Genomic DNA, 26,689 nt, shown 5'->3' on the forward strand with positions numbered 1-26,689 from the left:
ACGTGCCTACAGAGGGTATACACAGGGGCACCACAGCACTCTGACATTGTATACCAAGTTTTCCTTGCTACCCCCCTAAAGTCAACCAATTTGCTCCACTTGCCTAAGTTGGAAAAAGTGTGTAATATTCGAACATTGACCTTGTACTGTAGGATAGCTGTAGTAAAACGGCCCTTCTGTTAGGTACACAAATGATTGCTAGCCCAAGGGCTATCCAAAGCACATAACCCTACCTTTCTCTCACCATTAGAAACCGAGGTGAAAAGTGAGCTCCGCAAAAGCCAGTGTTTGCACGTAGCATTGTGGAACATACTAGGCAGTGCATGCTGTCACATATGAACCGATTTTGATGTTGCCAATTGCAAAATACATGGACCTGTCTCTGTGGCAGAGTGAGTGGGATGTGAAATGCAAGGTGTATGGCAAACAGAGCCTTTTGTGAGCTTATTCTCAGCCTCCAATACACAGTTTGTTGGGAAACAGCAACTCCTGAGCCAGCTAGCTGCAACCTCTGCAGCCAATTGCCTTGCAGGTGCACTCCAATTTCATCGGGCAGTTACCATCAGATATCAGTCCTACTAGGGGGTGGTTATTATCGTTCAAACTTAATCTGGTCTACGACAAACATCTGTGTCTTGAAACCATCGCCAAAGCCTCAAAACAACACTTAGTGGCACATCCAAGGATACTGAGACTTCAGTCTGCGTCTGGCCTGCTTCCAGGCAGCGGAGTATTCTATCCTGCAAAACAGGGTCCAAATGACATCTTTGTTGCATTATGTTGTCAATTTCACCAGGAGACTACACTCTGCTCAATATGAACAAACATGAGTGGTTCTTACGCACTGTTTGTGTTTATGTTTTGGTTATGCCACTGTTCATAGCACAGAGTGCTCCTTTCCTATACAGAGTGAATGAGTAGGGTTTTTTGGTAAATATTTATGGGAATTTCCGGTGATTTCTCATCTTCTCTCTTTCACCAAAAGCCAATTACAATGTCAATATTCTACCTATGCTCACTAATGTGTACAGCATTGAATGTTGTGGTTGCCAGATAACCTAGGACACTATCCTAACATTTACTGTGTGAGCTTTTGATACTGTATGTTTTTAGGAGGAGTGTTGGGAGTGAACTGAAGTCACCATTTATTCCATGTGTGTCATTTGGTTCGAAGTTTTGTATCACCTCACTTAACTACATATTTCAAGCACTATGAAGGTGTCTTTTGTATGTAACAATTGGAACATTTGGTGTGACAGTAGGAGCAGAAGTGGTTTAATGTCATATATAATTTATACTTATAATACAGGGAAACATTCCACGTGGGAAAAATATATCTAAAAACAAAGATGATGTGACTTACCAAACAAAAGTGCTGGCAAGTCGATAGACGCACAAACACAGACATACACACAAAATTCAAGCTTTCGCAACACACGGTTGCTTCGTCAGGAAAGAGGGAAGGAGAGGGAAAGATGAAAGGATGTGGGTTTTAAGGGAGAGGGTAAGGAGTCATTCCAATCCCGGGAGCGGAAAGACTTACCTTAGGGGGGAAAAAAGAACAGGTATACACTCGCGCACACACACACACCCATATACAACCGCACATACACAGACACAAGCAGACATTAAAAAGGACAGGTATACACTCGCGCACACACCCATATCCAACCGCACATACACAGACACAAGCAGACATCAGAAAAAACATTTTTTTAATGTCTGCTTGTGTCTGTGTATGTGCGGTTGGATATGGGTGTGTGTGCGAGTGTATACCTGTCCTTTTCTCCCCCTAAGGTAAGTCTTTCCGCTCCCGGGATTGGAATGACTCCTTACCCTCTCCCTTAAAACCCACATCCTTTCATCTTTCCCTCTTTCCTGACAAAGCAACCGTGGGCTGCGAAAGCTTGAATTTTGTGTGTATGTCTGTGTTTGTTTGTGTGTCTATCGACCTGCCAGCGCTTTCGTTTGATAAGTCACATCATCTTTGTTTTTAGATATAATTTATACTTACATTGAATCATATTATTTTTTCATCATTTTCTTTTCTTATATGTAAGCTTTATGTAAACTGAATTGGTTACAAACACCGATAAAGATAAATTAATGAGTTGTTTTGTGGCAACGATAATGTTTTAATACATCTGTATGAAACAAAATAAGAAATACACTCTTCAATTTATTAATTCCTGCATCTTCCCCATTTTGCTTCTATTAGTGGTAGTGTGCAGACTATGCTTGGATCTGTCATACCAGCATTGTTAAAAAAAATGTGTATCCCAACCGTACATTAAAAGTGTTATAAAAAGTTATTAGAAAGGCAAAAGTTATTCGCACATCTGGGACATCCATCTTTGTCTGTTCATCATTTCGCCCACCGCCAAGATCCTGCATCAGGAGGTTCGAAGCAGACAAGGAACTTGTGCGAGCAGTGGAGGAGCAATCCCGCATCAGCATTGTCATAATCAAGACTACACAGAATGGAATTGATGTGAAGCAGTACGCAATGCAAATTATTATTATTATTATTATTATTATTGACCATGAATGTATTGATAATGAAGGTCTGTTGATACTGGTATCAGTTAAAGTCACCCACGATTGAGTAGAGATTCATAAACTACCTACTAATTTCTTTAAACTATTCTTTCCAATCAATTTTTCCAATTATTCAATCAATTATTATTAATCAATTTCCATCTCCCCACATACATATCACTACTCACACTCCATGCTAGAGAGCAAAACTAATAAAGTGACTTTCAAGTACAATGTCTCCCCATACGGGAATATACATAATGGATGCACAAGAACAGTTGTAGACACATGGTTAATGACATATGGAAGTTTGGGTCTGACCATAGTCGTGCTCGGATAGCCAAATGGTAAGGTGACCACTTGCGATAAGCAGGAAATCTGGGTTCCAGTCCAAATCTGTCACTAATTTTCATTGACATCATTCCATTATACAGCTGACTGTTATCCATATTCATAACTGCAAATTATTTAATTTATTTCATAATGGCTGTAGGCGCCGCAGGCCTGTTCCTCTGGCCATGCAGGCTTGTTCGAAGGCACAATGCATCATTATTCAGAATAATACAGACACTGCAATATTGTAATATTACAATGATTCCTGTAGTAAATTCAATACTCTGGTTTGATGTGCTCCTAACAATTAGGTAATCCAACTGTACAAATATAGAATCTATCACAGTTTCTTCCTTTCTATGTTTGTAATACTTTCTGATAAAACTCTGGCTCCCTTACTTAAGGATGTGAATTCCAAAATAGCTGTAAATTAAAAGTAAAACAAATTTAAAACTGATTTAATAATTGTTTATGGCATCAAGCCCATATAAAGTACATTCTTTTATAGTATAATTCACCCTCCCATACCTTGGTAAGCCCCCTTTCATGGCAACCCACATTTCCAAGGGAGCATCTGATAACATCCGTGAACTCAATGTCACCACAGCTGCAAAAGATGGAAGGGTTGTGAAGATTGCCACCTGTCTGAAGGGGTTAGGGAAAATTTTATTGGTAATTGTGAACTGGAAAATTTTTCTTTCTTGCATTCTAGAGGCTATTGTCCGTTCACGGGCCTGTTCCTCAACTCACACTCTGGAAATGGCCTATGTTGCTAGCCGAAGCATAGTGGACACAGTTGGCGACTACTGGCGAGGCGCATCAGTAGGCTTCACCTACAGCAAGCCATCAATAGGAAACCTGTAAGTGCTCACTACACTTCATGTCACTTTGCAACTTTATGCCTAAATATTTAACTGATGTAACTGTGTCAAGCAACACACTACTAATGCAGTATTTCAACATTAAATGATTGTATTTCCCACTCACCTGTATTAAATTATATTTTTCCATATTTAGGGCAAGATGCCATTCAACACACCAAACAGAAAATCTGTCCAAGTCATCCTGTATTCTACAGTCTCTCAATGATGACACTTTCCACATACAACAGCATCACTGTTAAGAGCCACAGACTGCTGCTCAGTCTATCACCAGATCATTCACTTTTATAGAGAACACTGGAAGTCCTATCACACTTCCCTGGGACATTTCTGATTGATACCTATTATTAACTAAAAAGATAATGCAAAAATCAAAGAAAAAAATTTGGTGGTGTAATGAACATTAGTACATGAGAAACTTCATGGACAAACTGTGCTTACTGTGTGGGATGTTGCAATATGGTGTGCAATATGTCACTAATTACATTCTCCAGTCACATATGTATTTATATATGCAACAATCCAGAAAGCGAATACAACTGGAGACAAATAATGACTGGAAGACAGCTTGTTTCAGAGCCAGCACTTAAGCTTAATAATAAAGTTTATTGCAACAAATGCTCTAGTAAATTCTATAATGCCTAATCCCATGTCAGTGGCTTCAGCTGATATGTCATTTTCAACAGTGTGTAGACACATCTTGGCCAAAGGCTATGTCAGAACTGTCAGAACACATTTGGGGTCAAAATTTACAACAAACTCCTACCAGAGGACTTCTGAGGCACTTACATCTCGTCACAGCCTTTATTCCCTGCTTCTTATGAGGCAATCTTTGGCCAAGAAGTATCTAAGGGCTATTAAAATTGTCTTATTAGGTAAAACTGGTTTACTCCTTAAAGAATATAAGTAGTGCAGAAATACCCCTATTAGTTGGAGACGACTTGAACATACTGAGTATAGACTGGGATGTCTGTGGATTCACTGTAGGTCATATAGACAGAAAATCTTGTAAAGGAGTTCTCAATGTGTTTTCTGAAAACTGTCTTCAGCAATTAATTTGACAACCCACAGGCAATTGAAATATTTTAGACCTTGTGGCTATAAGCAGACATGGTCTTATCAACAGAGTCAGTACCAAGAGAAAGATTACTGATCATGATATTGCCTCAGTGAGGACATTTACTAGAATTAATAAATCCACAAATAAGGCAAGGAGTGTTTTTATGCAGAGAAGAGCCAATGAGTAGTTGCTAATATCCTGTTTTGACAATGAACGGACATCATTTAGTTCCAATATAATGGATGTAGAGGAACTATTTAAACTGACTGTAAATTGCACTCTGAAGAAGTGCCTGCCAAGCAAGTGGGTGAAGGACAGAAGACGCACCAAGGTTTAACTACAAAATTCGGAAAAAAAAAAACACTGACGTAACAGTGTTTTTGCACACTCTGGCCAAAAAAGAATGTGGAGATGTCGACAGGCAAAAATTAGTCAAAATTTGTGCATCTAGAAAAAGATCAAAGCCGGAATCATACAAAAATTTACATCATACCTTAGTGAAGGACCTTGCTGAAAATCCAAGAAACTTCTGGTCCTACATAAAATCACTAAGTGGGTCGAAGGCTTCTAATCAGCCTCTCATTGCCCAGGCTGGTGTGGCAATAGAGGCAGCAAAACAAAAGCTGAAGTTAAATTTCACATTTAGAAAAATCATTCATACACGAGGATCTTACAGATTTACCACATGCAGACTCCTGTACAATAGAAAGAGGCATCCTTGGCACTAAGAAGCAACTGAAAGAGTTGAAAACATAAGTCACCAAGTCTGGACAGAATCTCAATTTGGTTTTACAGAGAATACTCTATGGCACCGGCCCTTTACTCAGGTTGCATTTATCACAAATCTCTCATCCAACACAAAATCCTAAGCAACTGGAATAAAGCTTAGGTGATTCGTGTATATAAGAAAGGGAAATGGACGGACCTGCAAAATTACAGATCCATTTCCTTAATGTTGGTATGCTGCATAATTCTTGAGTTCTTGAGTATACTCTAAATTCAAATATCATAAATTTCCTTGAGACACAACAGCTGCTGTCCATAATTCAGTATGGATACAGAAAGCATAACTCAGTTTGGCCTTTTCTCGCACGATATTCTGCGAACCATGGATGAATGGTAACAGGCACATTCCACATTCCTACATTTCTGGAAAAAATTGATACAGTGTCCCAAAGCAGACTGTTAACGAAGGTCCAAGCATACAGACTAGGTTCCAAGATATGTGATTGGCTTAAAGACCTCTTAAGTAATAGAACAAAGTACTCTGTCCATGACAGCAAGTGATCATCAGAGACAAGGGTACCGTCAAGAGTGCCCCAGGATAGTGTGATAGCACCACTCTTGTTCTCTATATGCGTAAATGGTGAGAAGCAATACGCGACTGTTTGCTGATGATGCTGTAGCATATGGGTAAGTACTGTCACTGAGTAACTGTAGAAAGATTACAGGATGACTTAGAAAGAATTTCTGTCTGGGGTGATGAATCACAGCTTGCTCTAAATGTAAAAAAGAAATGTAAATTAATGCAGACAAGTAGGGGAAACATTTCTGTTATGCTAAAATACAGTATGCATGGTGCGCTGCTTGAAACAGCTGTGACGATTACATACCTAAGTGTAACATGGCAGAGTGGTATGAAGTGGAATGAGCAGGGGAGCAGTAGGGAATGTGAATGGTCAACTCCGATTTATTGGGAGAGTTTTAGGAAAGTGTACAACATCTACCCAGAAGCATACAGAATACTTGCACGATTCATCCTTGAGTACTGCTCAAGTGCTTGAGATCTCCACCAGGTCAGATTAAAGGAAGAAATCAAAGCAATTCATAGGTGTGCTGCTAGATTAGTTGATGGTAGGTTTGATCAACATGCAAGCTTTACAGAGAGAATTCATGAACTCAAATGGAATCCCTGAAGGGAAGACAACACTCTTTTCACCAAAAACTATTGAGCAAATTTAGAGAACAGGAATTTGCAGATGACTGCAGAAAAAGTCTACTGCCGCCAATGTATGTAAGGACTGTGAAGATAAGAGAAATTTGAGCTCTTACAGAAGCATGCAGACAATTGCTTTTCCTTCACTACATCTGTGAGTGGAATAAGAAAGTAAATGACTAGTGGTGGTACACGGCACTCTCCGCCATATGCAATACGATGGCTTGTGGAGTATGTATGCAGACATAAATGCAAACATTTTACTGTAATAAGTTTTGTGTTGCTTCCTTACAGTTACAGTGTCTAGTTTGAAGCGTGGTAGTAGTGTGGTCCTCGTATGATCATCAAAATGTAAGAATCATCACAAGATGCAGGTGAGATTTCATGTTTTAATCAGTCAGCTAAAAAGAAAAAAAATGACAGAATGATTAATGTTTGTAGGGACCTTAGGGCAATTTCGCATGATTTAGGCAGTGACTGCAAATGTCCATTGTCTGCGTATTTCAAACAAATCAACCTCATGAAAGAGGACAGCTTATCAATTTGTTAGGTGACTGGAATGGCAAATCTTCCTACTTAATCAGCTTACTTTTGGTGATATTAATTACTCACAGAAAGGCCCAGGCATGACAATTCCAGTGCTAGAGATTGCTCTTCATGATACGCTGCAAGAATCTAATGAAATGATACCATGAATGAAAATCCTGTTTGCCAAAAGGTCTCCTTCACTTTGCATGGAATTATCGCTTTGCTGTTTCAACATTCATCAAATGTCCAAAAGTGATGCAATATTTTATACTTACATGGAAGAGTGAGGAGATAAAGAAGCGAATGAAATTATAATTTTCTGCACTGTTATGTCAGTGAAAACCTTGATCCAAAAGAAATGCAGTGTTCATACACTGTCAATATCTCACCCATACAATTAAGAGATTAGATAGTGTCAAAATAGTATTTCCAATAGGAGGGCACTCTAACATGGAATGTGATAAAAACTTTGGTTTCATAAAAAAGAGAGTTATTGCAGAGTTCAACAAAATCCTTTCTAAATAGCAAGCGGGAATCCATGGCTTTACAAAGTCACTTCTGTTCAATGAGAAATTAGGCAAGATTGAACAACCTTCTTAAAACCATGTTAGAAACCTAAGTGTTCTCTGCTGAGAGAAGCTCTGAATGTGGAGCAGGATAAGCTGCTCAAATACAGGTTTATTTACAACGAAACCTGAACACCAGTACATTTGTAGCATTCTGGTGGTCTACAAGTAGACGTCAAGCCTGAATGTCAACTGCAAGGACTTGACGATTTCTTATGGCACCATCGAGCAAATAATGGTATTCTGTAATACGAAACTTTTTCAAAGGCGTACCTTGATTGATTTTTTTTTTCCCCCCCTTCAAATTACTAATTCTGGCGATATATTTTCAGAGTTCCTGCCAATACCTTACGAAAAATATGCAGACTTTCAAGAACTTAAGCAGTTTTGTGTTTAAGGGGCAAGAAATTTCTATTGCGGTCTACCATACGATGAACCAAAATCCAAGACCCACAAATAGAAACTTCCAATGCTAAACACCGCAAAGAAGGGACAAAAGTTTACCAAACATGATGGACTTCCAACATTCTTTTTGTGGTAAGATGTATGTCTTTTGCCTGTATGTTCATTTTAATCATATAATTTCAACTGTCATTGTTTTCTAATGTACATCCTCTACAACCATTAAATCTGACATCATAATTATATTGGTTATACTCGATTGGAGGGTTTTGTGTACCTTTTTCTAATCTTGAAAGTTTAAATCTCATCTCCTGAGAAATGTACAAAATGTGACTTCCCCATTTTTCCCATTGGCTCTTCATGTATTTTATGAGTGTGTAAATTTATTTTCACTGCATTATTGTGAAATGATCCCTAGATGAATGAATAAATGAAATTAATTAATGCCTCATAAGTAACAAGCTTATTGGAGACTAAGCACAAGCTCAAACTGAGGAAGGAAATTAGCTGTGCTCTTTCAAAGAAACCATATCACCTTTAACCTTAACATAACTTGAGGAAATCACAGCAAAATTAATCTGGACAGATCGAATGGGATTTGAATCTCTGTCCTCCCAAATACGAGTTGAGGTTTTTCTTTATCACAATGCACCTGACATTGTTACATGCAACCGAAGACAAGTGCTGAGTGCTGTGGAACTGAATTACTTCAGCTACCAACCAATAACCTCTGTAAAAAGAAGTCAACTGAATTCATACTCTTGGGCTATGATTTTGATACTACCTTCACTTTGTTTGGTCAATGCTGTCACCTTTTGCTATGGGCTAATAAAGGGTGAACTGAAATGTGCACTATCAGTTTGCTCACCATCCCTGTAACAATGGTATAAGGCATGCAATACTCACATTTAACTCTTTAGTTATGATTAGAATCATTGCACAGTGATCTTTCTATTAAACACCCTGTTCATTTGTGATCTCAGGTTACTCTCATATTTCTTGTAATTGTTTATACTGAGGCATCGTGCTTAATTTGACCTGACACTGTTACTTTATTAATTAAAATGATTTGTGTTGGAAAGTGAGCTATAACATGCAGAATTCATCCTCAGAATCAATCATGTGATATACTGTCATGTATGATCTGGAATCAAGTACTAAGTTTCAACTGTTTAGTCATCAACAAGAACTAAAACTTCACACTGAAAGCATGTTTTCTGTACACACACAAAACTACAGACTAAACTGAATTGCTTGCCTATGCTCCTATTAATACCCAAAAAGAATTTTCTGGCATAGTACAATGTTCTACACATCATTAAACCACACACATGTTAAACAATAAATAACTGCGAGAGGTTGGAATTGAACTGACAGTCAGAGATTAGAACTGCTACAACGTTGCAGATGAAGCACAGCAAATGGCAATATTACTTGATCTTCTTTCGCAACTACACACTGCCTGTGTACATGGCTGCTAATAGAGGCCACTTTCAGTTAAAATACTTTTAACTGTTATAGTAAAAACAGTAAAAACTTATAGTAACAAGTACAGAATTATAAAATGTTACAACATTTGATAAGTTTTCTAAAGAGAAAATCTGTTGTTTTCCTGAAGAGGTGCTGAGTCTTGTTTCAGTACACTACTTTGTCACTCAGATTACACACTTTGAATGTTGATTTACTTTTGGTAAAATATCACCAATGTAATCAAATGAATTGTATCTCAGTAAGTATTACAGGTAATTTTAATATCCTTCTACTTTGATAGGTAATGTTGACTTGACACAAAAGGTATAAGGGACCTTTTGAGCCTTCTCATTACTATAAGCATAAACCACTGTTTTATGTAAGTACAACTAAATTCAGAATCTCTCTTTTATATTCAGTGTGCTAATGACTGACTAACTTGTGTCTGTTTGCATGGCTATTTTTACGAAAAGTAATGGTTACAGTGAGGCCGGAATAAGTGCTTGTCAGTCTAAATGTCATTCTGGTTTGCATTACCATATAAATTATCATTATAAATGGTAATGTACAGGATCTAAATTATTAATCAATATGCAGTATATTACTAATAGTGTAAGATTATTCAATTAAGTGCTGTTTTTGGGTAGTAAATACAAATTTTGAGCAATGAGTATTGGTTCTCTTACGACTAATAGGATCTTATACTATTGGCATTAGTTGCCAGTTATTATCACTCTGTTGTGAATCATGTGCTTTATAGAGAAGACTTTAAAAGGAATCATTGTGAATATGTTTCAACAAATGCTTTAAAAACATACATCTTTTTTAAATGTATATGTACCTGTAGACGGAGAAAGGAGAGGTAGAAAATTATATGAAATTGTGACAGATCTGAATGAATATATTGCTTAAATCTTAACAAAGCAAAAAGAATAAAAAATTGCAAAGAATAAAATTCAAGGCCTTTTTTCAGATTTATATGTGGTGGTGGTGGTGGTGGTGGTGGTTTTATTCCACAGAACATGCTCTTTATTACTTAAAATGATTTGTGTTGGAAAGTGAGCTATAACATGCAGGATTCATCCTCAGAAGCAATCATGTGATATACTGTCATGTATGATCTGCAATCAAGTACTAAGTTTCAACTGCTTAGTCATCAACAAGAACTAAAACTTCACACTGAAAGCATGTTTTCTGCACACATACAAAACTACAGACTGAACTGAATTGCTTGATTATGCTCCTATTAATACCCACAAAGAACTTTCTGGCATAGTACAATGTTCTACGTATCATTAAACCACACAAATGTTAAACAATAAATAACTGCGAGAGGTTGGAACTGAACTGACAGCCAGAGATTAGAACCACTACACTGTAGCAGATGAAGCATAGCAAATGGCAATATTACTTGTTCTTATTTCCCAACTACTATTTCATTTCAGTAACAGCAGTATTACAACTGACAATACTTGAGAAAGGAATGAGTCACAACTCTGATGAATAAACCATTCTACTACTTGCATGAAGTAAGCCAAGGATATCACAAGAATTCTGAAACACTGTACCACAATTGGAATTGCATGTAGGTCACCCAAAGTATGACACCTGTTACACTTTACTGCTGAAGCAACTCATTCTGTTACATATCATACATATTCACATTTCATTCAGTTTTCTCTCACTGACCCCCCCCCCCCCCCCCCCCACACACACACACACACACTGACCATCCCAGCCACCACCTCACCCAATGCCCACCACCATAAACAATGCCCTTACCTTGGATGAGTTGTAGTAGGAAGGTAAGGGCTGTTGCTTAAGTTCGAATGGATGATGATATGGACGTTCCAAGTCAGTGTCATTCTCCGAGTCCGTGTCCGTATTACTCGAATGCAGGTTCTGTCGAGCCTCTTTTTCTGATAATTTCTTACAAAAATCTGTTGAAAAACATTAACCATTTTAGTAAAAAAATGTTTTATTTGGTGCATACATATGAACTGGAAGATAACTGAGAGTTCTGTAAAATGACAAAATGTGACACTTTATGGTACTTCTCAGCATCTGCAGATAATAATTTTTATCTAGTCTTTATCTTGTGATCATTAATCTCTTAAACATCCTAATTGTCAAAGTGATCAGTACGGACAAAAAATAAAAGTTTAAAGTATCTGCTTTCATGTTTACAATGTGTTTATTTCAAACGGCAGGCAAACAACAGGCAATGCAAATGTGTGAATTGTCAGCAAACTACTGTGTAGTATTAGATCAAATGCAATTTCTTCCCAGATACTGAGGTAGGCCTCACAAGGGTATGAAAGGAAAATGTCTAATTGTTAGAAATGTAATTAGTTGTCTAGAATGACAGGAGCGTAAGTAATACAGAAGAACTGCAAAAGCCTGTGCAGGTAGAAGAGTCCACAAAATAGATGATACCACGATCATAAGTCATACTTAAAAATTCACACGTCACAGTACCTGCACATCAAAAGACCAACTGTTCCGCAAATTTCACCCGAACAAGAAGTTTCTTTATCACTTTATGGGTCACAGTTTTTCATATTAACTGGTATCCTAAACAATCTGATGTCTAGCAAAGAAACACAGTGTGTGTCCTGTTTCTCAGATATGACGACAAAGAAGCAACAAAAATAGAAGAGAAATTACAATATTTTAATAATTTCCAAACAAACTGCTGCATGGAAGCAAAATAGGTGTAGTACTCCACCACTGAAACCAATAACTGCTCCTCAATTTCTATAATCAAGACCACAAAACTTAAAACCCACAAAGAAAATAAATTTATGATAACATTATAGTAGTGACTATTACCATGTACATATAAGGGCCACAGATAAGCTAGATCTATAGAAATAAGAAATGGGATAACTTGACACAGTTTTGACTGTTGTTTGTCCTACATCTTGAAATAACCATTAGTTTTTCACAAGCTAACTGAGCCAAATAATAAATTAAATTTTAAATTAAAGATCCACGTAAAAGTAGGAAGAACTATCCTAAGCTTCCAGAATTGTTAGTTCCTTCCCCAGCTCCAGGATAAAAGGGATCTACCTGCTGTGAGGAGGAGTGGAGATAAAGATAATATGAGTGGGGAGGGGGAGAGGGAGAGGGAGAGGGAGAGGGAGAGGGAGAGGGAGAGGGAGAGGGAGAGGGAGAGGGAGAGGGAGAGGGAGAGGGAGAGGGAGAGGGAGAGGGAGAGGGAGAGGGAGAGGGAGAGGGAGAGGGAGAGGGAAGCAGATCAAAGATAGTACATTGATAAACACTGAGCCAATGATAGAAGTGTATATTGGAAAGTAAAGATGGATTAACCAGAAGAGGAATGAAGTGAATTAACAGTAGAAAGCAAAAAGGGGGGTGGGGAAAAATAAAAGTGTGAGAGTGGGAATGCATATAACAGGTAATAGACAAAACCATCAAAACAAGAAAGAGAAGGGTATTGTAAATGGAGGTAAAGTCAAGGAGGGGGGCGGCATGCAAACATAGGAGGGGGGCCGGCATGCAAATATAGGAGGGGGGCCGGCATGCAAACATAGGAGGGGGGCAGCATGCAAACATATGTGGCAGACCAAGTTTCCATCTCCAGGGTCCGCAGAAACTAGTACCAGATGGGAGAATCAAGATGGATTGTGTGGTGTTGCAGGTACGTTGGTCCTTTGGTGTGCAAAGTATTCTCAGCTATTGGGTACTGTGTGTCACCAAGGTGGTTGGCTAGGACAGCAATAAAGACACTTTTAGGGGACTTTCTGTTGGGCACTGGAAAAGGTAGTTTGCTAGGGTTAGGATGCTATGAGCATGTGGAATATTGATTTAGGTTTCATTGAAGTGACAAGGACGGTTATTGGTGAGAATTGGGTGACAACTGATTTACAGGTAAGACGATCTAGGAAGTAGGGGAGGTCTTTTATATAAGATGAAAGGTTTTGTGCAATGGGTTGGAGTGCTGTCTATCAGCACTGAGATGTATTCCATGAGTGAAAGCCACAAACAATGAGAAGGCAAGGTTATTTTTGTATATTTTGAGCAGTAGATCAAAGGTAATAATGTGTGGGTCTGGAGGGATAAAAAGTTCTATAGAGGCAGCTGTGATGATTATTATGGGTTTAATAAGACTATATTACTTTGTTATCAGTCCTTCAATTCAAAGGAAAATGGCATAAAAAGATATGAAATGAGAAAAGGAGAGTTACCAGCTTCTGGGTGTGTGATCATGGCATTATGGCTGAAAATGTATGTGACACTTGCTGTAATCAGATGGTTCAAAATGAGAATTTTTTGATGTTGATGATGCTGTGGTGTATGGGAAGGCGTCAAAGTTGAGTGACTGCAGGAGGATACTCGATGACTTGACAACTCTGGTAAAATTTTTAGATGGTGTGATGAATGGCAGCTAGCTCTAAATGTAGGGAAGTATAAGTTAATGTGGATGAGTGGGAAAAACCAAACCATATAAAGTTAGGGTACAGGATTAGTAAAAGAGATATGAAATGCAATGAGCGTGTGAGGATTGTTACAGGAAAATCGAATGGTCGACATTGGTTTATTGAGAGAATTTTGGAAATTCAAACTTTTTCTTCGCATCCTGATAACACAGGCAGTTTAGTGTTTTATATTCCTGGATTTTCTCTTCCCTCTTGAAAACTGGACATGTTGGCGAATAAGGGGGAAATGGGGTTCTAGACAGTTTACACGTGTCGGGAGTTATTCGCAAGGCCTGCCCTCATGTGTTGTCCTGACACACACCACAAGCAGCCTCATTATTACAGCAGGAGGATGTGTGTTCAAACTTCTAGCAACAAAATCATCTCATAGGAAAATGAAAATATGGCTTGGCTTTACACCTTTATCAGGCAAACCATTTGCACTGTAGGCAAGGATAAAAGCTCCAATATTCACCCTATTATTCTTAGATCCTCTCCACACGCAGCGAACAAAATTGACTCCACACCTATCTAAATAAGTACGCAGTTCTTCATCCGTTTGTAGTATTAGGTCACAAAGGAAGATGACACCTGGAATTCTGTTGAGCTTGTTATGACAAGAGACAGTAAGTGGTATATCCCCGAGCTTGTCTCAGTCTTATTGTGCCTGTGATTGGTTAACCTTCAATGTTTTGATCAACAAAGATCCGTTTCTCATCTTCTCTATTGCAGCAACTTCTCCGAACAGATCCTCAATATTTTCAATGAAAAACTGTGGCTTAATTGTTGCAAAAGATTCTCCACTGTTTCTGGAGCATACAAAAACCAGAGTGACCCTCCATTTCTCCTTGCCCGACTTTCATACCACAAGATGACCAAATACGAGAGGGTTTTTAAGCCTTGGCACAAAAATCTGGCTTTCTATCCACTCAGACAGCTGTGTTGGCATGGCCACCGGTGTGGCTGAGTTTGACTTGTTCCACTGTGGATTTTCCACCCTGATGCCACTCTCTCTGATTGGAGGCTCTCCTCATGCGCACCTATCTGCCACGGCAAAGGCTACATTGCAGAGTAGCCACTCCCATGATTCCCAGTGTTCCAGGTTGGGCAGGTACCTATACCCAGGCATGCATGGAGAGGTTACAGCTCAGGCATTAGCCATGTGATCCTTGCATTACCAGGGGGCTACAACTGTGACAGTACATTACAACCCTCCCAGGAAAGATGGGCTACTGTGCTGGATTTTGGGTGCAAACATAAATCCTTCTAACAGCAGGCGCAGAAGTTCACAGCGCATGCTGGGTAGATTATGCACCACCTAAGGTGCCTTGCCCCAGATGGCACACACATTTCTGTGATAACGGGGAAAGTGGAGGTCAAACCCTAAAAGGGTATGTAAAGTAATTAAGCCAAAAAGGTTGAGCTAAATATTGTGAAATTGGCTAAAACAGATGAGTATCCTAATAACGGCTGAGTTGTCAATGTAATAGCTTCCCTAAGTGTAAGACAACGCACATCTTAAAACAGCCATGGAATCACCACCAATCTATTCTCGCCCCTCAAGCAGCAGTGGCAGTTGTGAGTCACTGTGAAGGGCCTATTGGTTTTTTAAGATTTTCTGCAGCTCAGTGTGAATGGAGTGAATGGAATCATTACTAACAGTTTTCTATGTTGCAGTACTTCAACAGATGGCACAGCGACTCTGCCACATAGTTCCCATGACAACTTTTCTTTCTTGGCCGCCTCTTCTCTTTGCTCTCTGAATTATTTTAGTATTCTGAGACTTATTTTCAAGTTCTGATGAAATACACTCATCATTTGACAATCTACATTCATTGGTTGGCATTCTACCAAAATTCATTGCTAAGCAATCTACAATTGCTGTTTGGCAATTTTCTTTCTTTCTTCGAAAGTCTCTCCCTGTCCGCAATAATGTTTTCTTTGTTTAAAGCTAGTACAGATATTTTCTCCCTACTTCATCCAACAACATACTTAGAACGTCATCTACTGAAGATTATTGGTGCATTAAGTACATGAATTTAAGCTGTTATATAGAAGACATCATAGAAGAGAGGGTTTACATTTGTTTATGGTGAAAGTGACTGATCTGATGAAAAATTTAAGTCTGATGAGCCCCAAGATCATGTAGTGAAGATCATTTATCAAAAGTGAGGTTCTTCTGTCATATGATTACCTACCTTAGCAAAAGTAATGGATCAGCACATAAATATACACAATGTTCAAGATATTCAGCAAAACGATACAGTTTCTATCACGAGGCATTGAGTGGCAGACAGGGACATTTAAAAGTAACGAAGTTCACCATCACATTCAGAAAAACCCACACACATTCACATACACAAAATACACTGACACATTGTCACTGTTGTCTCTGGGCATTGAGGTCCAACTGTAGTGAATAGTGATCTCATTCAGGGTAGGTAGTGGGGGTAAAGGAGAGCTGTGCATAACAAGAGAAGACGGGATAGCACGGTAGGGATGGGAGAAGATGATTTAGTGCTGCCTGTAGGATTGTGCAAGGATGTAGCAGAGACAAGATGGTGGGCTCCTAGGTACAGTGATGAGAGAAATAATGGAGAAAAAAAGGAAAAATACAAACATAGTGTGCTGGGGGGATAGAATATATGGACGAGATTGGGATGGGGGCAGGGAAGGGCATAGTGGCAAGTGAAGCACAGGGATTAGTGAGGACTGAGGCCAGGCGATTATAGGACTGAAAAATATGTTGCAGGGAGAGTTCCTACTTCTGCAGTTTACAAAATCTGATGTTGGTGGGAGGTTCTATGGATGGCACAGGCCATGCAGCAATCACTGAGGTCAAGGACACCTTGCTGCATGGTATGCTTGGCAACTGGGTGGTTCCACCATTCCTTGGCCACAGTTTTGTAGTAACAATTCATGTAGATAGACAGCTTCTTAGTAGCCAGACTCAAACAGAATGCCACACAGTGGTTGCAGCTAAGTTGGTAGCTCACATAACTGCTCTCACAGGTGGCCCTGCCTTTAATTGAGCAGGAACTGTCTGTGACAGAGTGAAGTGGGTGATAGAAGGTAGGATGTATGGCACAGGCTTGCATCTATGATTTTTACGGGAATATGAGCCATGGGGTAAGTGATTGGCAACAAGGTTCAAAGGGGGCGGACAAGAACACTGCTAAGTTGGGTGGGCAGCAGAATACCTTGCTCCAGTCCTGGGTGGTACTGAGTCATTGCAGGGCCATCAGTGGGTAGGTGAGGGTTGACAGATGACTGAGATCATGTGGATGAAGGTATTCATGGAGCCATCTGACTGATAGAGGTCATTGGTGGCTGGATGGGCAGAGGAGGACTAGGCATAGCAAATGAGGGAGAAGGTGTTGAAGTTACGGAGGAATGTAGATAAGATGTCCTCGCTCTCAGTCCACACCACAAAGATGTCATCAATGAATATGAACCAGCTGAGGGGTTTGGGATTCTGGGTGGCTGGGAATGATTCCACAGATGTCCTATGGTTACATTGGCAAACAATAATGCCACGTTAGTGTCTACTGCTGTACCAAAGATTTGTTTGTAGGTTATGACTTGAAAGCAAAAATAACTTTGAGTGAGGATATATTTGGTCATTGTGACCAGGAAGGTTATAGGTTTGGAGTTAGTTGGCATTGGTGAAGGTAGTATTCAATACTGGCAAGAACAAGAGCACTGGGTATGTAAGTGTAAAGTTATGTGGCCTTGACAAGCAGGACACTATGTGGTAAAGAGACAGAAACTGTGGAAAGTCATTGGAGGAAATAATTAGCATCTTTTATATAGAAGGGCACATTACATGTAATAGGGTGAAGGTGCTGGTCCAAAAAGACAGAGGTCCTCTTTTGTAGGGGGCAATATATAGCCACAATAGGGCATCCTGAGTGGTGGGGTTTATGTATTTTAGTAAGCATGTGGAAGGTAGGAATGCAGGGAGTGGGTGGGTTGAGGAGGGAAATAGACTGAGGGTAGAGGTACTAGGGTGGACCTACGGATTTGCAAAGGGACTGGAGATCATGCTGCATTTCTGGAATGGGGTCACTATGGGAGGGCTTAAAAATGGACAAGGCTGACAGCTGGCAGAGCTCCTCAAACGGGGTAATCCTTGCAGTTCATAACCACAGTGGTGCAGGTTTTGTCGGCAGGTAGGATTCTAAAATTGACATAATAATTCATATCACTGTAATTCCATCTCCGATTTTTCACTGCTTTCTATCACTTAATTCCATTGTTACTATAGTTGACTGTGAAAGAATGACAATTAAGGGTCCATTTATTCAAAATGTATTCCATCAATATGTTGTTGCAGTGGGAACTGATAGACTTAAAGCACAATTCACTAAACATTCTTTTACTAGATCATCAAGCTATACATCAGAAGATAGTATGTGCGGAAATCAGTTGAAAAATTTGAGAGAAACTACTGAGTCACAAATTTCCGCCATGCAGTCACTTCTTTTCTCACTTACACATAAATGTCTTACATATTCTTTATTGGCAAGACATTCTGTTGTAAAAGTAACAGAAATATGACACAATGTGCGAAAAAGTGAACCCACTACGTCTCCATCTCTATTGTGCTGACCAGTTCAATCCCTTACATTGCAAAATAAATATGTAGCCAATGTAAAGATACTTTCTCAATTTCCTTCAAGTTTTTCCTCCTGACTTTCTCTACTAAGCAGTGAGGCATAACATGTCATTTTTGGGGAAAATGATGGGTTACAGTCTCGGTCTTTTTAAACAATAAAATATGATTATGATGTTTAATTAACTTTTTTATTAGTGGTTACAGACAGAATATTGTTGGAGAAATGGTTTATTATTATGTGCAGGTAACGGAAGGTGCATGGGTGCAGCGCATCTGTAAGATGGCACTATGAGTTTTGCGTGTTCATCTGCTGTGGGCCACTTGGTCTCAGACATTGCACCTGGGAGGTGTGTCGTGGTCATGGAAGAATGGCACTAAAAATGACATCATAGAAGCACGAAAAGAAATTTTCAAAACTGTAATTCTGCCTTATGTTCTTGGTTGTTTTGGTTATCAAATTTTATACTCGCTGTACAAGATATTTGCATCCAAACACTTGTGATACAGCTGTAATATAGATATCTGAAGACAGTTAGCTCAATATATAAAGAAGTTCAAACATACTGGTGTTGAAAGAAGAAATACTGTTGGTCAACATGTAAAATTGAACAGTATTCCAGCTTCCTTTCAGCCTCTAACAATAAAGATATTGCAAAAGAGAAGAATTCTGCAAGCAGAAGCACACAATAATTCACAGCGTAAGCACTGTTTTTTTTAAAAAAAAAAAAAAAAAAAAAAAAAAAAAAACACCCACTGCTCATAAATAGAGATATAAAATTATATGTAGCTAATCAATTAACAATTATTTTTTACTGCTACAACAAGTTTCAACTCTGAAGGAGTTTGATCAGTCCTCAAGTCAGAAGAACACCAACAGCAGTTTGTGCGATTTCCAACTGCCGGGACAGCTTTGCTATGAAGAATCTGTAGTGGTCTACTGTAGTGCCTTGCCACAACCCACAGCTGTTCCAGCTTTGGAGACACATTCGAGTCAGCCAGCAAGGTGTAAACAACAAAGGGTTACTTCACATCAGCAGTTCATCATCACTAGACATGCTCCTACACAACTCAGGCATGCTGTATCTATGAGAAACAATTTATTTTTCTATTATTTTGAATGTGGTTGTGTAATAGCAACTAAACCCTGAGCAATGTAATGGCTAGCATTTTTTTTTATTTATTTATTTATTTACTGTATGTCTGTCATCATCTGTACCAGGAGGGCAATTTACAGGAAACATTTAATAATTTGAAGAATTAATTGGCTAGTCTACTACAGAGTTGCAAATTAATTAAGAAATGACTTTAAAACTTCCAGTGGCAAAAATTAAGGTTTCAGAATTACAGACAGCTGTAACTACTTCAAAAAAGTAGTTACATACAGAGGTGAACAATCAATGTGATATAGTATGAAATGAAGTGAATGAGCAACTTAGAGATATGAACAAGGACTTGAAACAATCAAAATAATCAACTGAGAAGGAATTTTACAATATTAATGAGCAAATCTTAGACACTCAGGTACAGTTGAATGTATTAGAGCAGACTAGGGATTCAAATGTAAAGCTTATAGTTTGGCAGAAAGACCATACATAAGACACAGAGACTTAGAATCACAAAAGTAATTATCCATAAAAACAAAGATGAGGTGACTTACCGAACAAAAGCGCTGGCAGGTCGATAGACACACAAACAAACACAAACACACACACAAAATTCAAGCTTTCGCAACAAACTGTTGCCTCATCAGGAAAGAGGGAAGGAGAGGGGAAGACGAAAGGAAGTGGGTTTTAAGGGAGAGGGTAAGGAGTCATTCCAATCCCGGGAGCGGAAAAACTTACCTTAGGGGGAAAAAAGGACAGGTATACACTCGCACACACGCACATATCCATCCACACATACAGACACAAGCAGACATATTTAAAGACAAAGACAAAGACAAAGAGTTTGTCTTTAAATATGTCTGCTTGTGTCTGTATGTGTGGATGGATATGTGCGTGTGTGCGAGTGTATACCTGTCCTTTTTTCCCCCTAAGGTAAGTCTTTCCGCTCCCGGGATTGGAATGACTCCTTACCCTCTCCCTTAAAACCCACTTCCTTTCGTCTTCCCCTCTCCTTCCCTCTTTCCTGATGAGGCAACAGTTTGTTGCGAAAGCTTGAATTTTGTGTGTGTGTTTGTGTTTGTTTGTGTGTCTATCGACCTGCCAGCGCTTTTGTTCGGTAAGTCACCTCATCTTTGTTTTTATATATATTTTTTCCCACGTGGAATGTTTCCTTCCATTATATTGAAAAGTAATTATCCTGTCAACGATCGATATGAACAATCACAAAATTAAAATCACATTAACTAATAACTATTATATATGTTTACTATATTTAATTCTAAGTAGCTACAGTTATTTATTCATGTTTATGATGTAATAAGTAAATATACACTGAAGTTGATAAGTTCAAGATGATAACAAGCCATTAAATTATTTTCACAAAATTAAATGGCACACGGTAGGTCAAACAGTTAATTTAAGTTATTTTGCTACTTACATAACTGCTAATCTGGAAACAAACATATCAACCTTTTTACATATTTTGCATATTTCCACTCAATAACGTTGTACAGAATAATTTTCTGGGGTAATTCATCATTTAGAAAGGAATTATTGATTTCACAAATGCAAGCAGTAAGAGTAACATGTAGTGTTCATCCACAGAAACCACGTAAGTAGCTCTTCCAGGAGTTACGCACTTTAACTGTGCCGCCACAATATATTTTCTCTAATGAAATTCTTCATAAATAATCTTTCACAATTTGACAAGAACAGTGTTGTACATACCTACAACACTAGAGGGAAGAATGACCTTTATTACCCACTGTTAAAGGAGTTCAATATGCAGCAACGAAAATTTTTGATCATTTGCACAATAACATGAAATGTCTCAGGTAGAGAAGAAGTTTTAAATATAATTTAAAATCATTTCTCCTGAATAACTCCTTTTATTCCATTGACACATTTCTACTTAAAAACTGGCAGTCAGGAAAAAAAGGGAACTCGTTTTCAAATGCAGCTGCATGGGTAGGGGTAGCAATAAGATGATAATCTGCTCATTAATGTTAACAGTAATTAAGTATACATATCCCATAAAGCGACTCATTCTACATCATTTGGATAAAAAAATCATTCAAATGATCTATGGAGCATGCAACTAACTAACTAACAAGTATAGAATCCTGAATTTTTTGAGAAATACAATCAATCTTGACTAGGTTATTAAACTGGAACTTAATTGTCTTTGAATGAACTTGTATGAGTGCCTCACCATGCGTAAATACAAGGAAACACAGTAACTGGAGCATGAATATTTTCTGCTGGAGGATTTGATACTTTTTCTTTCCTGTTATGAATATTGTGGTTGGATTGGTGATAATTTTTGTAGGCGTGATTAAATATGGTAAGTGATTGGGTAATTTCAAGACCCTAGTTTATCTTAAATGTTGAAAAAATTTATGCTGGTAAGCATACAACTACACTAGCTATATCCTATTACTAAAACACACACACACACACACACACACACACACACACACACAAATCACTGTAGCCCAAATTACACACTTTCACATCTTTAGTTACCATTTTGGGATTTTTTTGCATCAAAGGCATGAATATTGTAGAAAATCATATCAATGCACTTTGCTGTATATTAGCAACATCACACTCACCTGAGGAAAGAAAGGGAATTGGACCCATTCCCCAAAAATTCGTTATGACATGCTAAGATCATAGCAAAATGCTTACCGTTTGCCTAGGAGCACAGTGATGGCAAATCAGGCAATTAACATACAAGGGTATGACTATCCACCATACAGAAACACAGTGGGAACTTTTCTAGTGCAAAGGCAAGAGGACTCTGCCATTTGTAAATAGGTTTAATACATCTGAAGCGTTGCACTGTGTGGAAAAGAACAAGGACCATGAGCAATATGACGAAAAAATACCTAGAAAGTTTTGAAATATGGTGGTGGAGAAGAACAGAGCAGATCAAGTGGACAGATCAGGTGATGAACGATGGTGTATGAAAAGAGAAGAAGAGAAGAAAACTATTCTGAATACTACTCTTCAGAGGAAAGCTAATTGGATCAGACACACACTTGGACACGAGGGGTTCATACACAACATCATTGAAGGGAAGATCTAAGGAACTACAGAATGAGTAAGAATAATAATTCAACAACTGGATGACATGAAAGAGAGCAAAGCAGTAATCTTGCTTTCTCATTTGTCAAAAAACAGAGGGACAGAGTTTATATAACCTCACCATTGATTATTAATTTCACTATCAATTACTTCTAATGCCAGTCATAATTTTTTGCGATGGTACTCATGTTTACTGTGTGTGTGTGTGTGTGTGTGTGTGTGTGTGTGTGTGTGTGTGTTTTATCTTTACGAAGTTTCTCTGAAAACTGAGGTTCTTAATGCACTTGCACAGCACTTACTTGCTGCAGTTTTGCCTCTAAAATGGCATGGTATGCTCCTGTCAAAATACCACCATTTGTCGATGACGTCATTTGGCTGCATTCCTATGTTATTTGAGTATTGTTTGCACTGGGTGAAAGTAAAGTACCCTAGAGTTGTATCATCACCAATCCTCCGTCAATATATTGCCCCTTCATTACCTTATTTTTCAATTTCTTTCCTATCAGTATTCTTACTCCATTTTCACAATTTGTGATTTCCTCTGAATAGAAAAGCTTATAATCTACACTTTCTACCTCCTCAGTCTCTCCCCATCTCACTTCACACAAGCCAAATGAATCTAATCTGTCTCTTTTCATCTCCTGTTTTGCATTTTCTAGCCTTTCTGCTTGTAGCAGTGTGAAGACATTCCATGTTCCAATCCTTACCTACCCTTCCTTCATTCTCCCAATCTTCCTTTCAAATGTGCTTCCTCGCAATATGTTCACCTCCTGGAGTTCCAAGTGAGGGGAGCTTAAACTTTGGATTCTTTCATGTTTAGAGACATACCACATACTGCTTGGGATATTAAACTGGTAAAATCCCATTATAGTCCACACAGGCTATAGGTTGTCCAGCCTACATCAGCCACTCCCTATGAGTCAGACATTGCTTGTAGCTGTCCTTGTTGGGGTACAGTCACTACCTGTACTATATATTCACCAAAGAGAAAAGGTGCCTCTTCTATTAGCTTCACCATTCTAAAAGGGCTCTTGTTCTGTTTCTGCTGCTGCCGCCATTGAGGTCATATAATATGTAAAAATATTGCTTATGAAACAAGGTGCATAATGAATCATTACACATGCAAAATCGGCACTGAAACAGGAGAGAGAAAGCATGAAGCAAGTTGGGCTGAGTAGTATCATTGTAAATAATGTCTCTTTTAATGGAAAAACGCATGCAGTTTCTCAGGAATTAACAAACAACAGTTAATGTCACTACAGATAAAACACCTTGTTACTGTCAACTGCATATTTCCCAGAAAAAGCAGACAATACCGATAATAGGTTAAGTCGATTTTCCAGAGGTGATATATAGTTCAGGGCTACAGCCAAACTCTTTTCTTGCAGACACAATGTTATATTTAATTATTCACTACATTACACACATTGCATTAACAATATCAAAATTATCGTTAAATGGTGATAGATGAGAAATCATTAACGAAGGCAGTGAATGTCTGCTGTTGTATTGCAAACTCCTGGATGGTTTTGTTTGTGAAACCAACAGCGCATTATCATGTAATAGCAAAAGCCGATGCAGTTTTTTCCTTACACTATGACCGAAAAGAGTAAGTTATTGGCAACAAATAGCAGTTATGACTGAGGCGCTCATGGGAACAAGATCATAATGCAAAATACACTTTTTAAGCTACCAAACACAAAATATTATGTTCATACTGCCCCTTGTTCGATTATATGTCTTTTGTTAGGTCTCATTCATTAAGTTGATCTTAAGAAGTTAATATAAAGACATCATCACAACTCATCACCTGTAACAATACTGATTAGGAATGCTCAAAGAGCGAACTGATGTCATTCAACCAATAATGTAGTAATTCATAAGTCACCCTTTTGATTTTTATTGTTCTGAATTGAAACAAGCAATACTCCTACACTCTGGGCAATTATGCCAGCTGCTACTTTTAGTCCTCTTGTTTGAGCACCATCAATCTCGCTGGCCTGTGAGCATTGTTGCAACCGTTACTGGTTGAGTACCACCTCCATGCTGCCGCCAACGCAAGCATATTCTGCCATCGGCCCTGAGCAACAACATCATCGCCAGTCATCATGATATCTTGGATAGCTACTGCTGGTGGAGCACACCCTCCCAGCAGTGGGCTCCACCTGCCACCGCCAGCTCATCAGGCTATATGATGCTGTCAGTTGCACTGGGAACCAGCCATGCCCCTTGCCACAGTATTAATCAGCAATGTCCTGCCTGGCATCAATGGGTGCCAAATGTGCCCCAGTTGTAGCACTATGCCAATGGCCCAGACCAATATCTGAAAAGCCTTCCATATAGTAATATTGTATGTCCCTGAAAGCCATGTTTTTAATTCCTGTGCTCTTTCCACCTTTCAATGACATAAAAGCTGGTGATGCGGCAATTCCCCATTTCCCCAGCTGCTTCATCAAGCGGTATCACACTTGGACATGGCTGCTACTGTGTCCTACCAGCCGTTGCCCTTCCCCTTCAGTCGAGCACATTTGCTCACCTGCCCAAGTTCCAACCATCCAACCAACTTCAAGCTCATTGGCATCATTGCATCTCTGACGGTTGATGGGAGGCAAGCCTGGATGACAGTGACCACCAGAGACCCAACAACACCAGTGGGCTCAGCCAGACTTTGAGAGGCCACAGGGACAACAGCAATGGCACCAACTGGCTCAGCTGGATTGGAACATTGTGCAATAAACCACTGCACATGTCAATGGTAATCATGGTTTAACTCCTGCGTCCATGCCACCAAGCAAGGACACAAAAATAATCATAAAATAAATTTTAAGCAATATACCCTAATGACAAATTCATAAATTTGGAAACCTAAAGCATTTGAAACTGAGCAGATGATTGAGGCACAAGATGAAGCATTTATGTACAGATCTCATAAATGAACACATATCGACAAATTGCATGAAAACTGATGATGCAATTATCTGGCTGGGGAGGCTGGTTGGCAAGTCTCTAGGAAATTCTAGGACAGGAGAGTAAGTGGTGGAAGTTACTGTAAAGCATTCTGGGAAGCAGATGAAAAAAGGCTAGAACAAGATAAAAAAATATTTTTACTGTATCAAGAATTTAGCTCAAAAAACTTGTCAAAAGCAGGAACAAATGAAGAACTGTTTTTTACTGCAAAAGGGAAAATACATTTTCAACAGCAAAATATTTTAAATTTGCTAATTATTAGTTTAAATTTTTTGCACACTACATGACTGAGTATGCAATACTATCACTGTGTAATGTACAGCACTTTTATTGTGTAGAGTCACTACCCAGACTTTTAGCAAAAGTAATAAGTCTTTCCACACAAGTACTAAGAGACAGTGTGTGAAGTATTGCATTACTGCATTAGCAGCCACAAGCTGGTAGCCATAACTGTGGCAACTTGTGGCTCAGAACAACACACACATAAGGAGACTGCCAGATGGGGCTAGCTATTCTCAGAGCAAAGTTGCACCACAAAGCAGTAATGACTGCAGCAGGCTAGGTGATGTCACCACACCAGGGCAAGTCTCTTGTTATGGGCAATGTGATTAGGTGTCAAGTTTTAGTGAAACAAGTGCACCTTGGGAGGATAGAAATGTCCGAGTTTAGAGGCAGAGTCATTCTTATCTCTAGAGTCAAGCAGCACCACCATGACTCCAGGGCCCCGTTGGGCAGTGGAATGTCGGAGCATTGCCAGC

The 26,689-nt window shown here is 38.9% G+C and overlaps 1 protein-coding gene across 4 annotated transcripts in view; it reads right to left on the reverse strand.

The window, feature by feature from the left end:
- LOC126481405 (serine/arginine repetitive matrix protein 2-like) overlaps positions 1 to 26,689 on the reverse strand; it is a 349,894-nt gene that overhangs the window by 251,378 nt on the left and 71,827 nt on the right. For all 4 annotated transcript variants that reach the window (XR_007587552.1, XR_007587553.1, XM_050105134.1 and 1 more), the window contains exon 4: positions 11,497 to 11,654. Coding sequence is in view for 2 of the 4 variants with exons in the window: in XM_050105134.1 (XP_049961091.1) it covers positions 11,497 to 11,654 (158 nt within the window). In the remaining 2 variants the exon portion in view is untranslated. The remainder of the gene's footprint in view (positions 1 to 11,496; positions 11,655 to 26,689) is intronic.

The sequence above is a fragment of the Schistocerca serialis genome, chromosome 5 (genome assembly GCF_023864345.2).
Source record: "Schistocerca serialis cubense isolate TAMUIC-IGC-003099 chromosome 5, iqSchSeri2.2, whole genome shotgun sequence".
Taxonomy (NCBI): Eukaryota; Metazoa; Arthropoda; class Insecta; order Orthoptera; family Acrididae; genus Schistocerca; species Schistocerca serialis.